Genomic DNA, 18,517 nt, shown 5'->3' with positions numbered 1-18,517 from the left:
TTTCTGAGCCCAGCTCCATTAAGGCCTGGCTCAGGGACCCTGGGTACTCCAGACCCAGGCCTGTGGGCAGGGAACTTTGGCACTATGATGTAGCAGGAGGAAGCTATTCTTCCCTTCTTCTTCGTCATTTCCTGTGTAATTACTCTCCCTACCTTCTGCTCTGGGAATCAGGCACTTGGGGAGATGGAGCTGTTGTGATGTGCTGCTGGGGAGGGGCATTCTGAGAGCCTTGGGGACTCGGCTGCAGGTAAAAGCTTTACAGTGTGTCTCACTGTTTTCTTTGATCCTGTGTCTTGTCTCTCTGTAGTGCTATCATTCCTCCTCCTCTGCCTCATGGTGGGTCCAATTTTCCTCCTTTCTCCTTTGGCCAACTTTATTTACTCTGGCTCCTATTTTCTGCCAATATTCTAAACCATCAGTCAAGGGGAGCTGTCCTTCTGTTTCCAGTCCTTTGCTCTTGGAACTCAGTCACCAGGCGAATGGAAAAATCATCCTGGTGTCATCAAGTCCCTGGCCTCCAGGAATATCTGCCACTTTCTATCAAACTCCCCCAGGTTATCTTCCCTCTGCTCTGAGACATTTTTCTGGAAGAAGTCACTATCAGGTCAGGTGATCTAGTCCTGAGAGCTGGAGCATTCTTGTGGATATTCCCACACTTCTTTTTTGTCAAAGTCCTTGTCTTTCCTTGGTTGCCTCCTGGTGCTTCATGAGACCTCTAGCACTTTATTGCAATCTGGCTTTGGGGACATGGTTTGTGACAATGGCACAGCAGTGACTGAGTTTATTCTATTGGGATTCTCAGGTTCTCCTTCCCTCCAGGTCCCCCTGTTTTGGGGGGTGCTCTGCATCTACCTGGTCACCTTGCTGGGCAACTCCCTGATCATCGTCCTCACACTGGCTGACCCCGCCCTCCACTCCCCCATGTACTTTTTCCTTCACCACTTCTCCCTGGTCGAGATCCTCTACACCACCACCGTCGTGCCCAGGATGCTGGCCGATCTCATGTCCACCCACCCCACTATCCCACTTATCAGCTGCTTCACTCAGATGTATTTCTTTTCCTGCTTTGGGGTCACTGAGTGCTGCTTGCTCACTGCCATGGCCTACGACCGCTATGCTGCCATCTGCCGGCCACTGCATTATACCACCCTGATGAACCAGGGAGCCTGTAACTGCATGGTGGGGGCCTCTTACCTCATGGGCATCATCACTGGCACCACTCACTCCATCTGCATCTTCACCTTGCCCTTCCGAGGTGCCAACACCATCCACCACTTCCTGTGTGACATCCTACCTGTGCTGAGACTGGCTACTGGGAGCACCTTCAGGGGTGAAGTTGGGAACCTAGCTGTCACAATATCCTTCATTGTAACCCCTTTCTTGCTGATCATGGCCTCCTACACTTGTATTCTTGCCACCATCCTTGGAGTGGCAACATCCCAGAGTCATCAAAAAGTCTTTTCTACCTGCTCCTCCCATCTCTTTGTAGTCATTCTCTTTTTTGGAACAGGGACTGTGGCTTATCTGAGGCCTGAGGCAGGCTCCTCTCCAGACACAGACCAGATCATTGGTGTCTTCTACACAGTTGTCACCCCTATGTTCAACCCTTTTGTCTACACTCTGAGGAACAAGGAGGTCACAGGGGCCATGAAGAGGCTCACAAATAGGTTCCTCTGGAGCGCTTGACACCCTCTCTCCTCCTGAGTTCTTGCGTAAGGTTCTGACCCCTAACCACTTTCAAGGTGGACAGTGAAGGTTGGACCTGCAGTTCATAAAGTCTGGCCTGCTGTGTGTTAGTGTGAGTACTTGGGTCCTTGCTACACTCAGAGTGAGATCCCGAGGTACAGACATGCTGCTTAGAGCTGCACTTCTGTGGCCTCTTCTTTCAGTCTTGACCTGGTTTGACTGCAGGTGCAGAGCTGGGAAAACACATACTTGAAGGGAAATTGATGAGCAAAGCAGGTGTGTGATGATCTAGCAATTCCTTGTCTTCCCAGACTATAATTCTAGAGGCATCCCTTTTTCTTCTCCTCCCAGATAGTACTCGTTGTAAGTTTCTTTCTGATGCCAGTTGCTTCTTCTGTAACAAAAGCTCTTTTACTCCCTCTGTGATGTCCACCCAGGTGTCTGGGGTGATTGATAAGGAACATGGACTGCATGTAGTTGATTTAACTTTGGATGTTGAGTCTCTGAGTCTTGCTTGGTGCTGCTTTAGGTGTGGTGTCATCTCTCCAGTTATTTCCCTCCTAACTGTTCTGTCTTTATCTACTTTTCCCATACCCTTGACAGACTTGCTCTTTGTTTTCTTTCTGATCCTGTGGGAGAAGTTCACATCTCTCCTCCCCGAGCTGGATTAGAAGGTCTGATGTGGTCCTTAGGTTTTGAAATATTACTTTGTTTCTTGCAAAACTTAGCACTTTTTGTCCTTGGTGCACCTTAATTTTCTGGTCAGCAGATCCAGTGCCTTTATTACCTTTCTTGGGAAGCCAGGTCTTGCTTGTTCACAAACTCTTTCAGCTTTCAGCAATAGGGTGGAACAATACAAGGAGGGAAATCCCTCTCAAAGCATAATAATGAGTATTTTAAAATACCGTTGACTTTCTTTCCAGTTTATAGCAGTAACATTGTTAATTTCAGATAATTATCCATCCAGAAGAAAGTAACTGCTAACATTTTGGTGTTAAGAATGCCCTTCAGTCTCTTCTCTCTGTCTGTCTCTGTCTCTGTCTCTGTCTCTCTCTTTATAATATATATGCATATATATTTTTAAAAACTAAATGTGAGAGTGTTTTCTGAAGTGTAATAGGCATTTTCTACTTTATTAAACTATATTTAATGCTGTACAGTATCAAAAGACTTCTAACTGGGATGTTAATATCCATTTTGTATGCTACTATATGAATATATGATAATTTTAAGTAGTCTCCTTTCACTGAAATTATATATACATGTACATGTATATATATATTTTGCTCTTACATTATTTTATTGGTACATATAGGTATACAATATGTTTACATTCATCATTGGGAACTTGTACCTTTATATGATATATCTTGGTTCTTATGTTTTCCCCACTCCCCTGCCCTCTCTTCAACCCCTCCATCCCTCCCTATTTGTAAAAGTTTGCATCCATTTATTTCTTATATTTTTTCTTTCCCTTTTCCCTACCCCTCCTACTTCCCTTCCCCCTTAGTACCTTTTCTTCCTGTTTCACATTATTAATTATTATTATTAGTTTTTTTGGTATTGGGGACACATTATCAATTATTTATTTTAATCCTCATTTACACTTTCCATTTCTCATACCAGAGAAACAATTCAGTATTTACACATGTGTGTCCTATTTATTTCACTTAAATATATATCCTCAATATGCATCGATTTAGCTATAATGTCTCTAATTTCTCATTTTTTATGGCTGAGTAGTACTCCATTTTATATAAAATCTCCAACTAAGGGGCAATTGTCTTGTTTCCAAATTTTAGCTATTATAAACTATGCCACTAAAAATATGGGTACACATATATCACTGTGGTATGACTCTTTTAATTCTTTTGGAAAGATACCCAGTAAAGGAATAGCTGGGTCAATTGGGACCTCTAATCCTAGTTTTTTAAGGTATCTCCATATTGATATCCACAGTGGTTGCACCAGTCTGTACTCCCACCAACAAAGGAGAAAGGTTCCTTTCTCCCCACAACCCCACCATCATTTGCTATTGTCTAATTTCTTCATAGCAGCCATTCTTTATGGGGTGAGATGGAATCTCAGTGTTTTCATCTGCATCTCTCGAATGACCAGTGATGTTGAACACTTTTTCATGTTTATTTGCTGCTTTTACTTTTTTATCTGAGAAATGTCTGTTCATTTGAGATGTCCATTTTTGGACTGGATCCTTAAAATTGGGGGTCTGACTTTTTAAAGTTCTTTATATATTCTAGATAGTAGTCCTTTGTCTGAGGAACAGCTAATAAAAATTTTTCCACTTGTTGTCTCTTAGCTCTGCTGGTAGTTTCTCTTGAAGTGCAGAATCTTTTTAATAAGATGAGATCCCAGTTTTTGATTCTTTATGCTAATTCCCATGCAACTGAGGTTTTGTTCATAAAGTCTTTTCCTATGCAAATGTCTTCAAGAGTTCTACCTAATATCTTCCAGCAAGTTTAGTGTTTCTGTTTTAGTATTGAGATCATTAATCCACCTGGATTTTAGTGTAGTGCATGGTAAAAGATGGGGGTCTAGTTTTAATATTTGGCAGGTTGAAATCCAGTTTTTCAAGTTGTGGATTGTGATACCCCATGCCATGTGTCTGTTGCCTAGAATGGCTTTTGCTATTCTAGGTGTCTTATGGTTCCAAATGAATTTTTGGATTCTTTTTTCTATTTCTGTGCAATATACTGTTGGAATTTCAATCAGGATTGCATTGAATATGTATAGCAGTTTTGGTAGTATGGCCATTTTCACTATGTTGATTCTTCCTACCCAGGAGCAAGGGATGTCTTTCCATTATCTTATATCCTTTTAACTCTCCTTTTTCAGAGTGCTGTAGTTTTCAGTGTAGAGGTCTTCTGCTTCCTTCATTAAATTGATTCCTAGATATTTCATTTTTTGGATGCTATTGTGAAAGGGATTGTTTTCCTAACTTCTCTTTGAATGAGCCTGTTATTTGTGTACAAGAAGGCTTTTGATTATTGAGTGTTGACCTCATATCCAGCTACTCTACTGAATCTGTCAATTAAGCCTAGAAATCTTTTGGCAGAATTTTTTGGGTCTTCTATGTTGAGTATCATATTGTCAGCTAATAATGACAGTTTGACTTCTTCCTTTCCTATCTTTATTGCTTTTATCTCTTTCTCTTGCTTAATTGCTATGGCTACTGTTTCCAAAACTATATCAAATAGGAGTGGTGATAGTCAATATCCTTGCCTTGTTTCTGGTTTTAGTGTGAAAGTTTTCAGTTTTTGACCATTTAGGGTGATGTTGGATGTTGGCTTTTCTTTTTTCTGTTTTTTTTAAAATTAAAGATTGCAAACATACATGACAACAAGAAATGAAGATACTAAATAAAAATTTCAAATATACATATATATGACAGCAAAAAAAGGTTATGAAATAAACAATAATTTATACAACACAAACTCATAATCCAGATACATTATTAGTTTGATATGATCTTCAAACATTATATGTTTTTTCTCATTTTCTTTTTGTATAATATTTTTGAAATAATGTATTTACAAATAAAACAAAGTTACATATTATAGTTGAGAAACTGTCCTCAAAATTTTATGATTTATAAACTCCTTGGTTATTATTAATTTGATAAATATCATATACTTGTTGATTGTATCACTTACATTTTCTAAAAAAACTTCCCATAAAAAGAAATATACTTATATTTGAAATCCAAAAGCAACTAAAAGAGTTCATATTTTAAAGATCAGATTTTTCTGTTTCTATTTTATTATATCCCATACTTATTTTTATTACATTTTTATAAGCATAATGATAGAATTTAACACCAATACAATGAAGGCAACAACACAATGAGACCCACAACAAGGCAAATCAAATAACAGGTAAGAAACTAAAAGGAGGAGGTGAAAAAAACATGACAATATTAAGTTAGTACATATCAGTTATAACTACCAATATCAATGGGCTCAATTCACCAATCAAGAGAGACAGACTGGCAGAATGGATTAAGAAGCAAAATCCAATAATATGTTGTATGCAAGACACACCCAGTGCAAAAAGAAGCCCATAGACTGAAAGCAAAAGGACAGAAAACTTCTTTATGCAACAGGAGCCCAGAAAAAAGCAGAGGTAGCAATCTTAGTCACAGACAAAGTAAATTTCAAACCTAAACTGATTGAAAGAGACAAAGAAGTCACTACATCCTTGTGAAGGGAATAATTCAAGTGGAAGAGATAACAAATAATTTATTTTTAATCTATTGAATATGTTGGCTTTTCATAGATAGCCTTTACCAGGTTGAGATAAATGCCTTGTATTCTAATTTTCTGTAGGCTTTTAAAAATTTATGAATTGGATTTTGTCAAATGCTTTTTTTTGCATCTATTGAGATGATCATATGGTTTTTGTCCTTGGTTCTGTTAATACAGTGTGTTGCATTTATTGTTTTATGTATATTGAACCATCCTTGCATCCCTGGGATAAATCTGACTTGGTCAGGGTGTATGATCTTGTTGATGATCCTCTGTATTCTGTTTGCTAGTATCTTATTAAGGATTTTTGCATCTATATTCATTAAGGAGATTGGCTTGTAGTTCTCTTTTTTGGTTCTTTTCTACTGTGGAAATCAATATGGAGATACTTAAAAAAAATTAGGATTAGAGGTCCCAATTGACCCAGTCATTCCTATACTGGGTATCTTTCCAAAAGAATTAAAAGAGTCATATCACAGTGATATATGAATACTCATGTTTATAGCAGCACAGTTTGTAACAGGCACAACTTGGAAACAGCCCAATTGCCCATCATTTGGAGGGTGGATAAAGAAGATGTGGTTTTTCTATAAAATGGAGTACTAATCAGCTATAAAGAATGAGAAACTGGAATCATTCATAGGAAAATGGATGCTACCCCAATTTTTAAATTTGTTTCTCCCATATCTATCCACATCAGTCATTTTGTATGTTAGGTCTGATAGAGCAATACTATACAAAGACAGGTCCTTGCCTTGCCTTCATTTTTTTTCTTCACAGAATGTTTTGTTCTGAAAGTGTAAGAGTTTGTGCTGTTGGGCTGTGCTCCTGCCTAATATATCAAAATGTTTTGTGACTGTTTCAACTTCGTGCCCTCTCAGCAATGTTTTACTAGGTCTCCCCATCTCAGGAACATTCTGCTAGCTCTGCCCCTTTCAGGAATGTTCTGTAACTCCACCCCTATGCTTCAGTAAGCATGCTTGCCTAACCCATTACTCTCTATATAAGGAAGCTCTCATTTCTAGTGAGGCACTCAGACTTCAGAGTACAAACTCCTCTGTGCCTTCCAGTGTAGCAAAGGTTTTTCTACACCTCTTCAAGTGACCATTGGATTCTTGAGTCTTTAAATTGCAATAGCTGAGAACCAGAGCTGTAACATTGAGCTGCAACCCTCAGATGTACCTCAGAGCTGTGTCACTTGGTTGTGACACTGAGCTGTAACACTTGGCTATGGCAATGATCTGTTCCATTTTGCCACAACAGTTCCATTAGCTTTTGTGTTATGTCTTCTGTGAACTCTCCAAATTTCCTTAGCCCTTCTCAATCAGTTTGTATCTGGTGTTGCATCAGTTATGCTATCTGGTGTTTTCTTTCCTCTCCATCAATGCCCCTTGAATCTGCTTTAGGAGAATTGGGATACCCTGAGGCCTTTCTCTCTCTCTTTCTCTCTCTCTCTCTCTCTCTCTCTCTCTCTCTAGAGTGTGGTGAGAGTGTCATGATTGTCATTGAAATGAAGATATCTTTATGTAGAGCTTGTTTCCCAGTGATATATTCATGACTTTATTCAACTGGGGATATTGTTCACCCCTACAAACTTTTCAATTTGACTATGTTGTACTATGTCACTATGTTGTAAGCAGAAAATTTCTCTTGTTTATAACACTTTCAACATAATTGAGCATACCTCAATCATACACATTAAAACTTGTTTTGATATTTTCACCCTTTTGTCATTACCTTACAAACTGGAATGCATGAGGTGTGGGTTTATGGGGAAGAGAGTTAAAAGGAAGGAGGTATGTCAATGGAAAGGGGAAGATAAGAAATATGTCAAAAAGTAAGAAGAAAGTAGGAAGTCAGAATCTGTTGGAATTACTTTGTAGCTGGGATGAAGGACTGGTGTAGAAGGATTTGAAAGAATATTTGTTTTGTCAAGAAGATGTGTGCAGATGAGCAGGTATGAATTTAGACATTGGGGGAGACTATGAGATTGCTTATGTCTATTAATATGTTTGTTGGTAATCTTGTTTGGTACCTCTAAGAGTATGGGAAAGAGAGAGCTGAAGGATAGGAGGAAAGTACGGAAGCAGGTCAAGCAGAAAACCCTTGAAACTTAAAGTGTTATAATCTTCTAGTACCAGTAAAGAAGAACCAAAAGAAGGAAGAGTGAGAAAGATAAAAGCAGAGAATATAAAGAAAAAGAAAACAGAAACAATTTTAAGAACCAACAAGAATAACTCAAATCCCACAAATTAGCAAGGATACAATAACTACAGTTGCTAAAATAAGCATAAGATGAGAATTAAAAACCTTCACACAGCTGTTAAAGCAGCAACACAGTTTTCCACACAGCTCCATTTTCACTGACGTCATTGTCTGCTTTCCTTTAGCCACACAATTTCCTTTTTTCACTGCTAATGATTGCTACTTCAGGTTCTGATCCTTGTTATCAGTTTTAGCTCTGCCAACCAAAGCCAGAAAAGGGCTCATTCCCTCTCCTGGCTCCATGTTGCTTAGTTATTTTCTGATTTTGTCACAGAACCAAGGAACACTTCTGCTGTTCTCCATAAGTGGCTCCTTCCTCCATGGGAGGACACTGACAGTCATGGGTAGGCTGCTGAGTGTTCTATGTACTACACTCTCATTGTATGGGGGGGGGATAAACATCTTATTGTTAGTATTATTTAAATATTGTCTGTGTTTAGGGAATTTTACATTTTGTGGTATCTCGGCATACTCAGTTGTGGGGACAGGATCACTGGTGTGTGGCTTTGAAGTTTTACTCCATTCTGTTTGAGATCTGGGTAAGAGTTGTCTAACGTTACTGTTCCCAATGGGGATGATTTGTTGACTGAAAAATCACTAATAATTCAGAATATCTGAGGGGTTGCCTAGCTCCCTTCTTCAATCTGGCATTTTCCCATATGATGTGGGTGCTGGATATGGATTCAGGGATAAGATACTGTGTTCCAAGTGTGGACTGGTTTTCTCTATTCCTCAATTGAAAATCTGAGTTTTAGTCCAGCCAGATTTTCTTATTTTTGTTATTATTATTTAAAAACTTCTCTGTGTTGGGGGAATATTTTCTCTCACTGTCAGCTTCATATTCTTACAAGGCAAAAGACCTAATGGCAAGAGGATGAACTTGCTTTTCCACAGTTTATTGAGGGCAAGGTGAGATGTATGTGGACTAGAAATAGACCATGAGATGTCAAAATTAGATCCCCAAAGCACCTTGTGATAAAGTTGTGTCTGAAGAAGACAAAGGGAGAGAGATCTGCCTTATTCCAACTTTGTCAGAGCTGAGAGTGGGGGCAAAATGAGGAGGGTCTGAGAGAACTGGGTTGGCTCAGCCCCAGAGGGTTTCTCAATTTTCTCACCTATGTGGTGAAGTATACAACAGTAAGTGTTTTAGTATAACTTTTCCCTTGAAATACTTGGGAAATACTAAAAAATCCACCACCGTTTATGAGAAATCCAAATGTAACCAGAAGTCCTGTATTTTTATTTGATAACCAGGTGTTCTTTGAGAAATGGTGGAACTGCAGTTAAAGGCCAGAATCTAAATGAAAATCTCTGATCATCTACTTTTTAGAGGAAGGAAGCCCCTGTAAAATGCAGGAGTTTCCTTTATGTGAGTTCACAGCCCCATTGTTAGGATCTGTAAGCGTGGCCTGCCACCTTAGCCACTTTTCTCATTGCTGGGGCATAATACTTGATACCTGCAATTTAAAATAAGCAAGGCTAAGTTTTGCTGATGTTTTAGAAGTTCAATTTTTGCGTAGTCAGCAGCATAGTGGAAAGGTTTGGGCATAGGAAAGCTGCTCACCTCATGACAGACAGGAAGCAGAGAGTAACATTCATAGTGACCCTCCTCTTCTTACCAGATCCCACATCCTAACAGTAAGTCAGCTATTATGCCTCCCTAAACCATTCACCTTCCAAATATATGAGGTTTTGGGAGCATTTTAGATCTAAAGCAGAACTCACTCATCTCAAAGCACAATTACAATAATTTCTGTGTTTCACAGCATTGTTGAGAGTATTAAAGGTAGCCTTCCTTTGTCATCATTTTTTTTTATTGGAATAGTTTGGGATTTCTGTACAATTAACACTTTAAGATGGTTGTGTAAACTTGTGCCATACCTTCAGGGTGATGCCAGGGTCCATTTAAAATTTCTTCACAATTGCTTGGGTAATGAAGCTGTTGTCTTCAGAAACCTTGGTGTAGTTGAATTGACAGTTACTGTTGTGAACTCTGAATGTGACCATTGAAAAGGTCACCCAAGCAAGCAGAGTCGGTCACTTGGTTATAAAAATGATTGTTGGCACATCCTATACAATATCTAAATTGAATAATGGTGCCAATGATACATGGGATTGAAGCTGTGTATCCCCCATTATGTGTAATCAATACATAATTTAATTCTCTTGAATGGAATGGCAATTGTATGGATTTGGGACTGACAGAGATTTGTACCTTTTCCTACCCTTTCATTGCCCCTGATAAATGTTGAATACTTCAATCACAATACAAGTTCAAAGCTCAGAGAATAGCAACCAGCTGCTGACTAAGGCTGCCCCATAAATCCACATTAGAAGTTTTGGGAAGCTTTATTCTTTGTTACAAGTACCAGTAAGAATTTTAATTAACAAATAGTCGTTCATTAAAGGAAAACTGCAGTTTCACTGGGTCATGGTTATGAGGGTCTTCAGGTCATTATTTGGAAATTAAAGCATTAAAATATGAAAAACCATTTTCTGCATAATTTCATGTTTACTGCAGTTTTCCTTTAAATAAATAAATAAGTAAACCTGGTCTAACTTCAGGGGAAAGAAGGCCTGAACCTGCAGTAGAGCCTTGCAGAGTTCAACCCAGCAGGAGGTCAGAGATCTCAGTTTGGGCCTTGCAGCCCAAAATCAGCCTGAACCTCAGGGGACAGCTGCTGGCTTGCTGAGACTAATTAGCTTAGACCTGAACACTCCTGCCCATGCTGTCTGTTGTGTCAACAGAGGCACACCCTGAAGGAGGCCCACTATTTTTATTGGTATTTTTTATTTTCAAAGTATTATTTTTCTCTTATCTTCAATCATTTAAAATGTTTTATCTATCTTATTCTTTTCTCATTTTTTCCTTTTAAAAAATCTTTCTTATCTTCCTCTCTCTCTCTCTCTCTCCCACCTTGATCTCCATTACTCTCCTTTTTTGTTCCTGTTCCTATCCTGATTCAAATTTATTTTCTGTCTTTTCCTTTTCTTCTCTTTTCCCTTCTCTCAATTGCCATTAGTTTTAAAAGGAAGTGATTACAGTCTCTAGCCTCTCTATTGTGGTTTGTTTGCTCTATTCTTGGGTATATTTTGTTCTTTCTCCTCTTCAACAGCTCCCTAGACTTTGTGTAATTTTCCTGTGTCCTCTGACCTCACTTCTAACCTTTCTCTATCCTATCTATCCCTTCCCCAACTCTTTCTAAATCCCCATCCTGAAGGGTAGAGTTGCTATATTGAAGAGTTTATTCACTATAAACATATTTTGGCTGGTCCTTAATTTTGATTTAATTGACACAGTTAAAGGTGATAGATTAATAATTACCACAAATTGTCATTTTCCAAGCTGTGCTTGATGCTATTGTGTTGCTGGTTGTATCCTTTGGGTTAAGGCGTTTTGACTGATCTAATCACTTGTCCTCCCTGGTATAATGAAAATGAGATTGCCTCAGAGACATTAGAGACTCAAAACCTAAAGACCAGCTATATCTGGATCAAAGTACTAACCCAGGAATTAAAACAAGGACAGGACCAATGACAAAAATAGAAATTAGAAGGCATTGAAACAAGACACAAACAGAGACTTCCACCTCACCAAAGGTAAACTCTGGGGGAAATGAGGTGGAAAAGTCTGACAGTCAACCATCTGGATATCCTGAACAAATAGCACAGGAAGTAAAAAAAAAAAAAACAGATAAATGAGGCTCTAGAAAAATTCAAAACAGAAATAATTTCCCAGATAACCACAGAGATGGTAGGAATAATAAAATACATGATTAGAAACTTTAGAACAGAAACAGATTTAAAAAAATGGGTGAGCTCAGGACCATGATGGAAACCATGGATGCCCAGCATAGGAAAGAAATGGAAGTGTTGAGGGCTCAATATAGGAAAGAAATGGATTCCATGAAACAGATTCAAGCATATATCCAGGAGAGTAAAAACTCTGTAGAAAACATTCACAGCAGGATGAATTAATGTGAAGACAGAAGTTCAGATATAGATGATAGGATCATGGTTAGTGACCATGAAAAGAGAGGTCTTCCTTTTTTGTTTTTGTTTCTTTTTTTTTTCTTGAGACAGGGTCTTACTATGTAGTGAGACTGACCTGGAGCTCATTATGGTCTTGAACTCACAGCAATCCTCCTGCCTCAGCCTCCCAAGTGCTGGAATTACAGGCATGCACCACCATGCCTCCTGGCAAGAGATCTCTTTTTTTCAATTTTTTTGTGCCAGGGATAGAACTCAGGACCTTGTGCTTAAGAGTCAGGTGGCAGACCACTGAGCTAAATCTGTAGCCTCAAGAGAGCGCTTAAAAACAGTAAGGGACCATGCTAAATCAATTCAACAACTCTTCAATGATGCAAAGAAGAATAATTTAAGACTGATAGGAATCCATAAAGTAACTGGAGAAAGTTCAAATAACATTAAAAAACTGTTCACAGAATTAATGACAGAAAAGTTCCCAAGCAGAGCAAAAGAATTTGACATACAGATAAGTGATGCATATAGGATTCCAACTAGCCATGATAAAAAAACATCTACACCTAGACATATAATAATCAAGATCCTGAAAAACCAACAGAAGAAAATACTACCAGAAATTAGAGAAAAGAAAAAAATCACATGCAAAATAAAGCACATCAGAATCACAGCAGACTTTTCAGCACAAACCCTCAAGTCAAGGAGAGGCTAGAGTGAGGTATTTCAAGTCCTAAAAGAAAACAACCTCCAACCTAGACTGATGTATCATGAAAAACTGTCTTTCAAAATTGATGGGGAAGTACAATACTTTCATGACAAAGAACATGAGAAATTTAATGAATATCAAACCAACACTCGAAACACTTCTAAATAATATCTTGGAAAAAGAAAATAAAGATCACAAATCTGTAAGGTTCAACAGAGCAAATATACCAGGCAAGGCAAGAAATTAAAGGGAGAGAGGGAAAAATAAAAAACAGAAGAACCAACAACAGCAAAATAATATGACAATGAAAAGCCAATACATAACAGTTATAACATCAATGTTAGTGGCCCCAATTCACCAATCAAAAGAAACAGGCAGACTGGATTAAGAAGCAAAATCCAACAATATGCTACATACATGAAACCCACTTAATCCACAAAGAAATTCATAGACTGAGAGTAAAAGAATGGAAAACAGTTTTCCATGTGACAGGAGCCTGGAAAAAACTGGGGGTAGCTATCTTATTTGCAGACAGAATAGATTTCAAACCAAATCTAATTAAGAGAGACACAGAAGACCTCTACATACTTGTAAAGGGAACAATACAAGAGGAAGAGATGACAATCATAAAAATATATGTAATGAATACTAATGCCCCAACTATACAAAACAAATATGAATGGATATGAAAAATGAAATAAGCACTAATACAATTGTAGTGGGGGACCTCAATATTCCACTGACAAAAATAGACAGATCACCTAGACAAAACAAAATCAACAACAAAATAACAGGACTGAACCAAGTCTTAGAACAAACGGACTTAGCAAATGTCTAGAGAGTGTTCCACCCCAAAATCAGAATATACATTCTTTTCAGCTGCACACAGGTCATTCTCCAAAATAGACCACGTGCTAGTTCAGAGAACATGCTTGAGTAAATGCAAAGGAATGGACGTTATCCCTTCTATATTATCAGACCATAGTGCAATTAAACTGGAAATCAATAGCAAAAGAAACTGTAAGAACTTCACAAACACATGGAAATTAAATAACACCCTGCTGAACAACCATTTGGTCACAGAAGAAATTAGACAGTTTTTACAAATAAATGATAATGCCAATACAACATCCAGGAATCTATGGGACACAATGAATGCAGTTCTTCAAGGGAAATTCATAGCAGCAAATGCCCATACAAGAAAACAGAGTGAGCACAAACAAACATCCTAATACCGAATCTTAAACTCCTAGAAAAAGAAGAGCAAGAAAAACCCAAAGCTCATACAAGGGAGGAAATTATAAAGATCAGAGCAAAAATCAATGCAATGGAGACTAAGAGAATGATATGAAAAGAAAATCAATGAATCCAAGAGTTGGTGTTTTGAAAGAATAAATAAAATCAATAAACCCTTAGCCAACCTTGTCAAAAAAGAAAAGAAATATCTCACATTCATGCAATTAGGAATGAAAAAGGTGAAGTCACAACAGATCCACTAGAAATTCAGAGGATCATCAATACCTATTTTGAGAACCTTTACTTTAATAAATGGAAAATACAGAAGAAATGGACAGATTCCTAGATAGATATAAACTTCCAAAGTTGAACGAAGAAGAATGAAAACACCCAAATGTAATTAAAATATTACCAACAAAGAAAAGCCCAGACCCTGATGGCTTCACTGCTGAATTCATTAAGACATTTAGAGAAGAACTATTGCCACTACTGTTTAAACTTGAAAGGGAAGCAATACTTCCAAGTTCATCCTAGATGCAAGTATTACTTTGATTCCAAAACCAGGGAAAGATCCAACCAAAAAAGGGATCTAGAGGCCAATCTCCCTAATGAACATAGATGAAAAAATCCTCAATAAGATACTGGCAAACAGAATACAGAAAATCATCAAGAAGGTTATATAACCTGACCAAGTCAGATTTATCCCAGGAATGCAAGGATGGTTCAACATATGTATATCAATATATGTAATGCACTGTACTAACAGAATTAAGGACAAAAACCATATGATCATCTCAATAAATGCAGAGAAAGCATTTGACAAAATTCAGCACTCATTCATGATAAAAACCCTACAGAAAATTAGAGTTGATGGCATTTATTTCAACCTGATAAAGGCTATCTGTGAAAAATCAACAGCCAATATTATTCTGAATGGTCAAAATCACACTAAAATCAGGAACAAGACAAGAATGTCCACTGTCACCACTGTTATTCAATATAGTTGTAGAAATATTAGCCAGAGTGATTAAACAAGAGAAAGAAATAAAATGAATAAAGATAGAAAAACTGTCACTATTTGCTGATGTTATGATACTCTATATAGAAGATCCAAAAAATTCTTCCAAAAGACATCTAGGCTTAATTGACAGATTCAGGCGAGTAGATGGATACAAGATAAACACTCAAAAATCAATAACCTTCTTGTATACAAAAAAACAGACTCACTGAGATAAAAATTAGGGAAATGATTCCTTTCACAATATCATACAGAGAAATGTGAAATATCTAGGAATCAATCCAACAAAGGAAGCAAAAGAACTCTATACTGAAAACTACAGCACGCTGAAAAAAGAGAGAAGAGGATATAAGGTGATGGCAAGGCATCCGTTGCTCCTGAGTAGCAAGAATCAACACAGTGAAAATGGCCATACATTCAAAACTGCTATACAGATTCAATGCAATCCCAGTTGAAAACCCAAATGTGTATTTTACAGATCTTGATAAAATAATCCAAAACTTCATTTGAAACCAGAAGAGACCTAGAATAGCAAAAGCCAATCTAGGCAACAGAGACATGGCAGGGGATATCACAATTTCCAACTTGAAACTATACTACAAAGCCACTGGGATAAAAACAGCATGGTATTAGCAAGGAAATAGACCCAAGGATCAATGTAATAGATTAGAAGATGCAGAAACAACACCAGACATACTCAGCTACCCCATCCTTGACAAAGGAGCCAAGCACTTTCACTGGAGGAAAGACAGCCTCTTAATAAATGGTTTTTCTAAAAACTGGCTTTCCACTCACCAAAGATTAAAACTAGATCCCTATCTTTCACCGTGCATTAAATTAAAATCCAAGTGGATTAAAGATCTAAATATCAAAACAGAAATGCTAAACTTACTGGATATTAAATTAGGCACTAGAACTCTTGAAGACATTGGCATGGGAGACTTTATGAACAAATCCTCAGTAGTACGAAAACCCTCACAAAGAATCAACAACTGGGTTCTCATTGTATTAAAAGTTTTTGCAGTGCAAGAGAGATCATCAATAGAGCTAAGAGACAACCTACAATGTGGAAAAAATTTTACCAGCTATTCCTCAGACAAAGGTCTACTATTTAGAATATGTAAAGAACTAAAAAATATCAGATTCCCCAAATACAAAGATCCCATTCAAAAATGGGCATCTGAAATGAACAGACATTTCTCAGACAAACAAGTAAAAGCAGCAAATAAATATATGAAAAACTGTTCAGCATCACTGGCCATTCAAGAGATGCAGATGAAAACAACACTGAGATTCCACCTTATCCTAGAAAGAATGGCTGCTAGCAAGAAATCAGCCAATAACAAATGCTGGCAGGGCTGTGGGGAGAAAGGAACCCTTTTCCATTGTTGGTGGGAGTGCAGACTGGTGCAACCACTGTGGAAATCAATATGGAGATACATCAAATAACTAGGATTAGAGGTTTTTTTGACCCAGCTATCCCTCTGCTGGGTATCTTTTCAAAAGAATTAAAAGAATCATACCACAATGATATATGTGCACATGTTTATAGTGGCACAGTTTGTAATAGCTAAAACTTGGAAACAATCCCAATGCCCATCAACTGGAGACTACATAAAGAAGATGTAGTTTTTCTATAAAATGTAGTACAATTCAGCCACAAAGATTGAGAAACTATAAACATTTATAGATAAATAGATGCACATTGAGACTCTACTCAAGTGAAATAATTAGGACACACGAATAAATATTGAATAGTTTCTTTTGTGTGAAAAAGTAAAAGTGTAAATGAGGTTAAATGTTATAATTGTGAGTGTGAAATAGAATCTCTAAAGGGGAGTGGGAAGTGTAGGGAAAAGGAAATATGGGAAAAGAAAAAATGAGAAAAAATAAAAAAATGGAAACAGAGTCTTTGAAAATAGTGAAGGGTGAAGGGGCTGAAGGGAGGGCAGGGATTTGGAGAAAAAACAAGAACCAAGATATATTATATAAAGGTATAAGATCTCAATGATAAATGCAACTTTAAATGTTCCAATAACATTAATAAAAAAGATATTATTTACTGTGTTGAACTTAGCTTTATTCTCTCAGAATAAAGTTTCCACAAAGACACAAATCTTGCCTTCTAGCATCCCAAGGTTCATACAGTCACCATTCAGACAAGAAAAGAAAGACTGTTTTCCTAACTCTGTCTGAAAACCTAGGAAAGAAAGTAATTGGCAACTTGGCTCTTTAGTGTTTAAGAGTCACTGTTGAAGGTCAGAAGTCGTGTGTAGAGGTAGTATAACCAGATATTCTAAAGATTGAAACTGGTTGGACCATTGTTCTACCATTGACTGAGGAAATGGAATCATGTAAGAAACTAATAGGTGCAGAATGGAACAGATCTTTAAACGTAGGAGGAGGGGGACACAATTTCCGAGAAGAGAAGAGTATACTGGATATGGCTACTGGAAAAATTCTTGTGAGCTCAGTGACCATCCTAAACCTGCAAATATCAGAAAGTTGCTTTATTTTCTTGTTGTGCTTTGTAGTTACTATTGTTAAAACACACACACACACACACACACACACACACACACACACACACACACACACGTCCCAAAGCAATGACCTAACCTGTCTGGGGAGACAGTTTAAGACATTTCTTGTTACAGCCCATAGTAAATCTCTTTGAATAGTTGTTTAACATAGCAGCGATATTTTCCAAGGAAAATGCCTATGAAAATCATATTACATAGATAACTGAGAGTTGCATTTAAAAAAATCTTTGCTTGCCATATGAGCTTATTTTTCCGTTTTTGTGCCATCACTAAACTACATTAAAACGGTAGAGAATAAAGATGTTTACCTTGACTTTCATTTACTTATTTTATTTCTTCTCTTAGCTGTACTTGGGTTCAGATTCCATTGAAGAGGGCTGGGGATTTAGCTCAGTGGTTCCGCTGCCTGCCTTGCAAGCGCAAGGTCCCAAATTCGATCCCCGGTATTAAAAACAAACAAACAAAACAGATTCCATTGAAGAGACAGAAATGAAAAAATGGAAACGAAGTGTTTGTAAAGGGGGAGGGGAGGAGGGGTGAAGGGAGGGCAGGAACAAGGGGAAAAAATGAGAACCAAGACCTGTTATGTAAAGGTACAAGATCCCAATAATGAATGTAACTGTACTGTATACCTAAAATGTACCAATAAACTCAATGAGGAAAAGAACCCCTAAATTTGATTAGATGCAGCACCTAGGTTGAAGTTATACCAACTCTGTACTCTGTTCCAAACCCTGTATGTGTATGAATTTTCTAGTAATGTGATTCTTGCTGGGTATTTACAGAAAAAAGAGATATTGATAAATGGGTTAAAGGA

General features: G+C 37.6%; 1 protein-coding gene across 1 annotated transcript; it reads left to right on the top strand.

The window, feature by feature from the left end:
• The first annotated feature begins 747 nt into the window (after positions 1-747).
• On the top strand, positions 748-1,686 carry LOC104876670 (olfactory receptor 9). The gene has a single exon (XM_010644835.1). The coding sequence runs from the start codon at positions 748-750 to the stop codon at positions 1,684-1,686; it is 939 nt and encodes a 312-aa protein (XP_010643137.1).
• Positions 1,687-18,517: the final 16,831 nt, after the last annotated feature.

The sequence above is a fragment of the Fukomys damarensis genome, unplaced genomic scaffold (assembly GCF_012274545.1).
Source record: "Fukomys damarensis isolate Sample0158 unplaced genomic scaffold, DMR_v1.0_HiC HiC_scaffold_15, whole genome shotgun sequence".
NCBI classification, from domain to species: domain Eukaryota; kingdom Metazoa; phylum Chordata; class Mammalia; order Rodentia; family Bathyergidae; genus Fukomys; species Fukomys damarensis.
The sequence above is the reverse complement of the archived record's forward strand: the minus strand, read 5'-3'. Positions and strand labels throughout refer to the sequence as shown.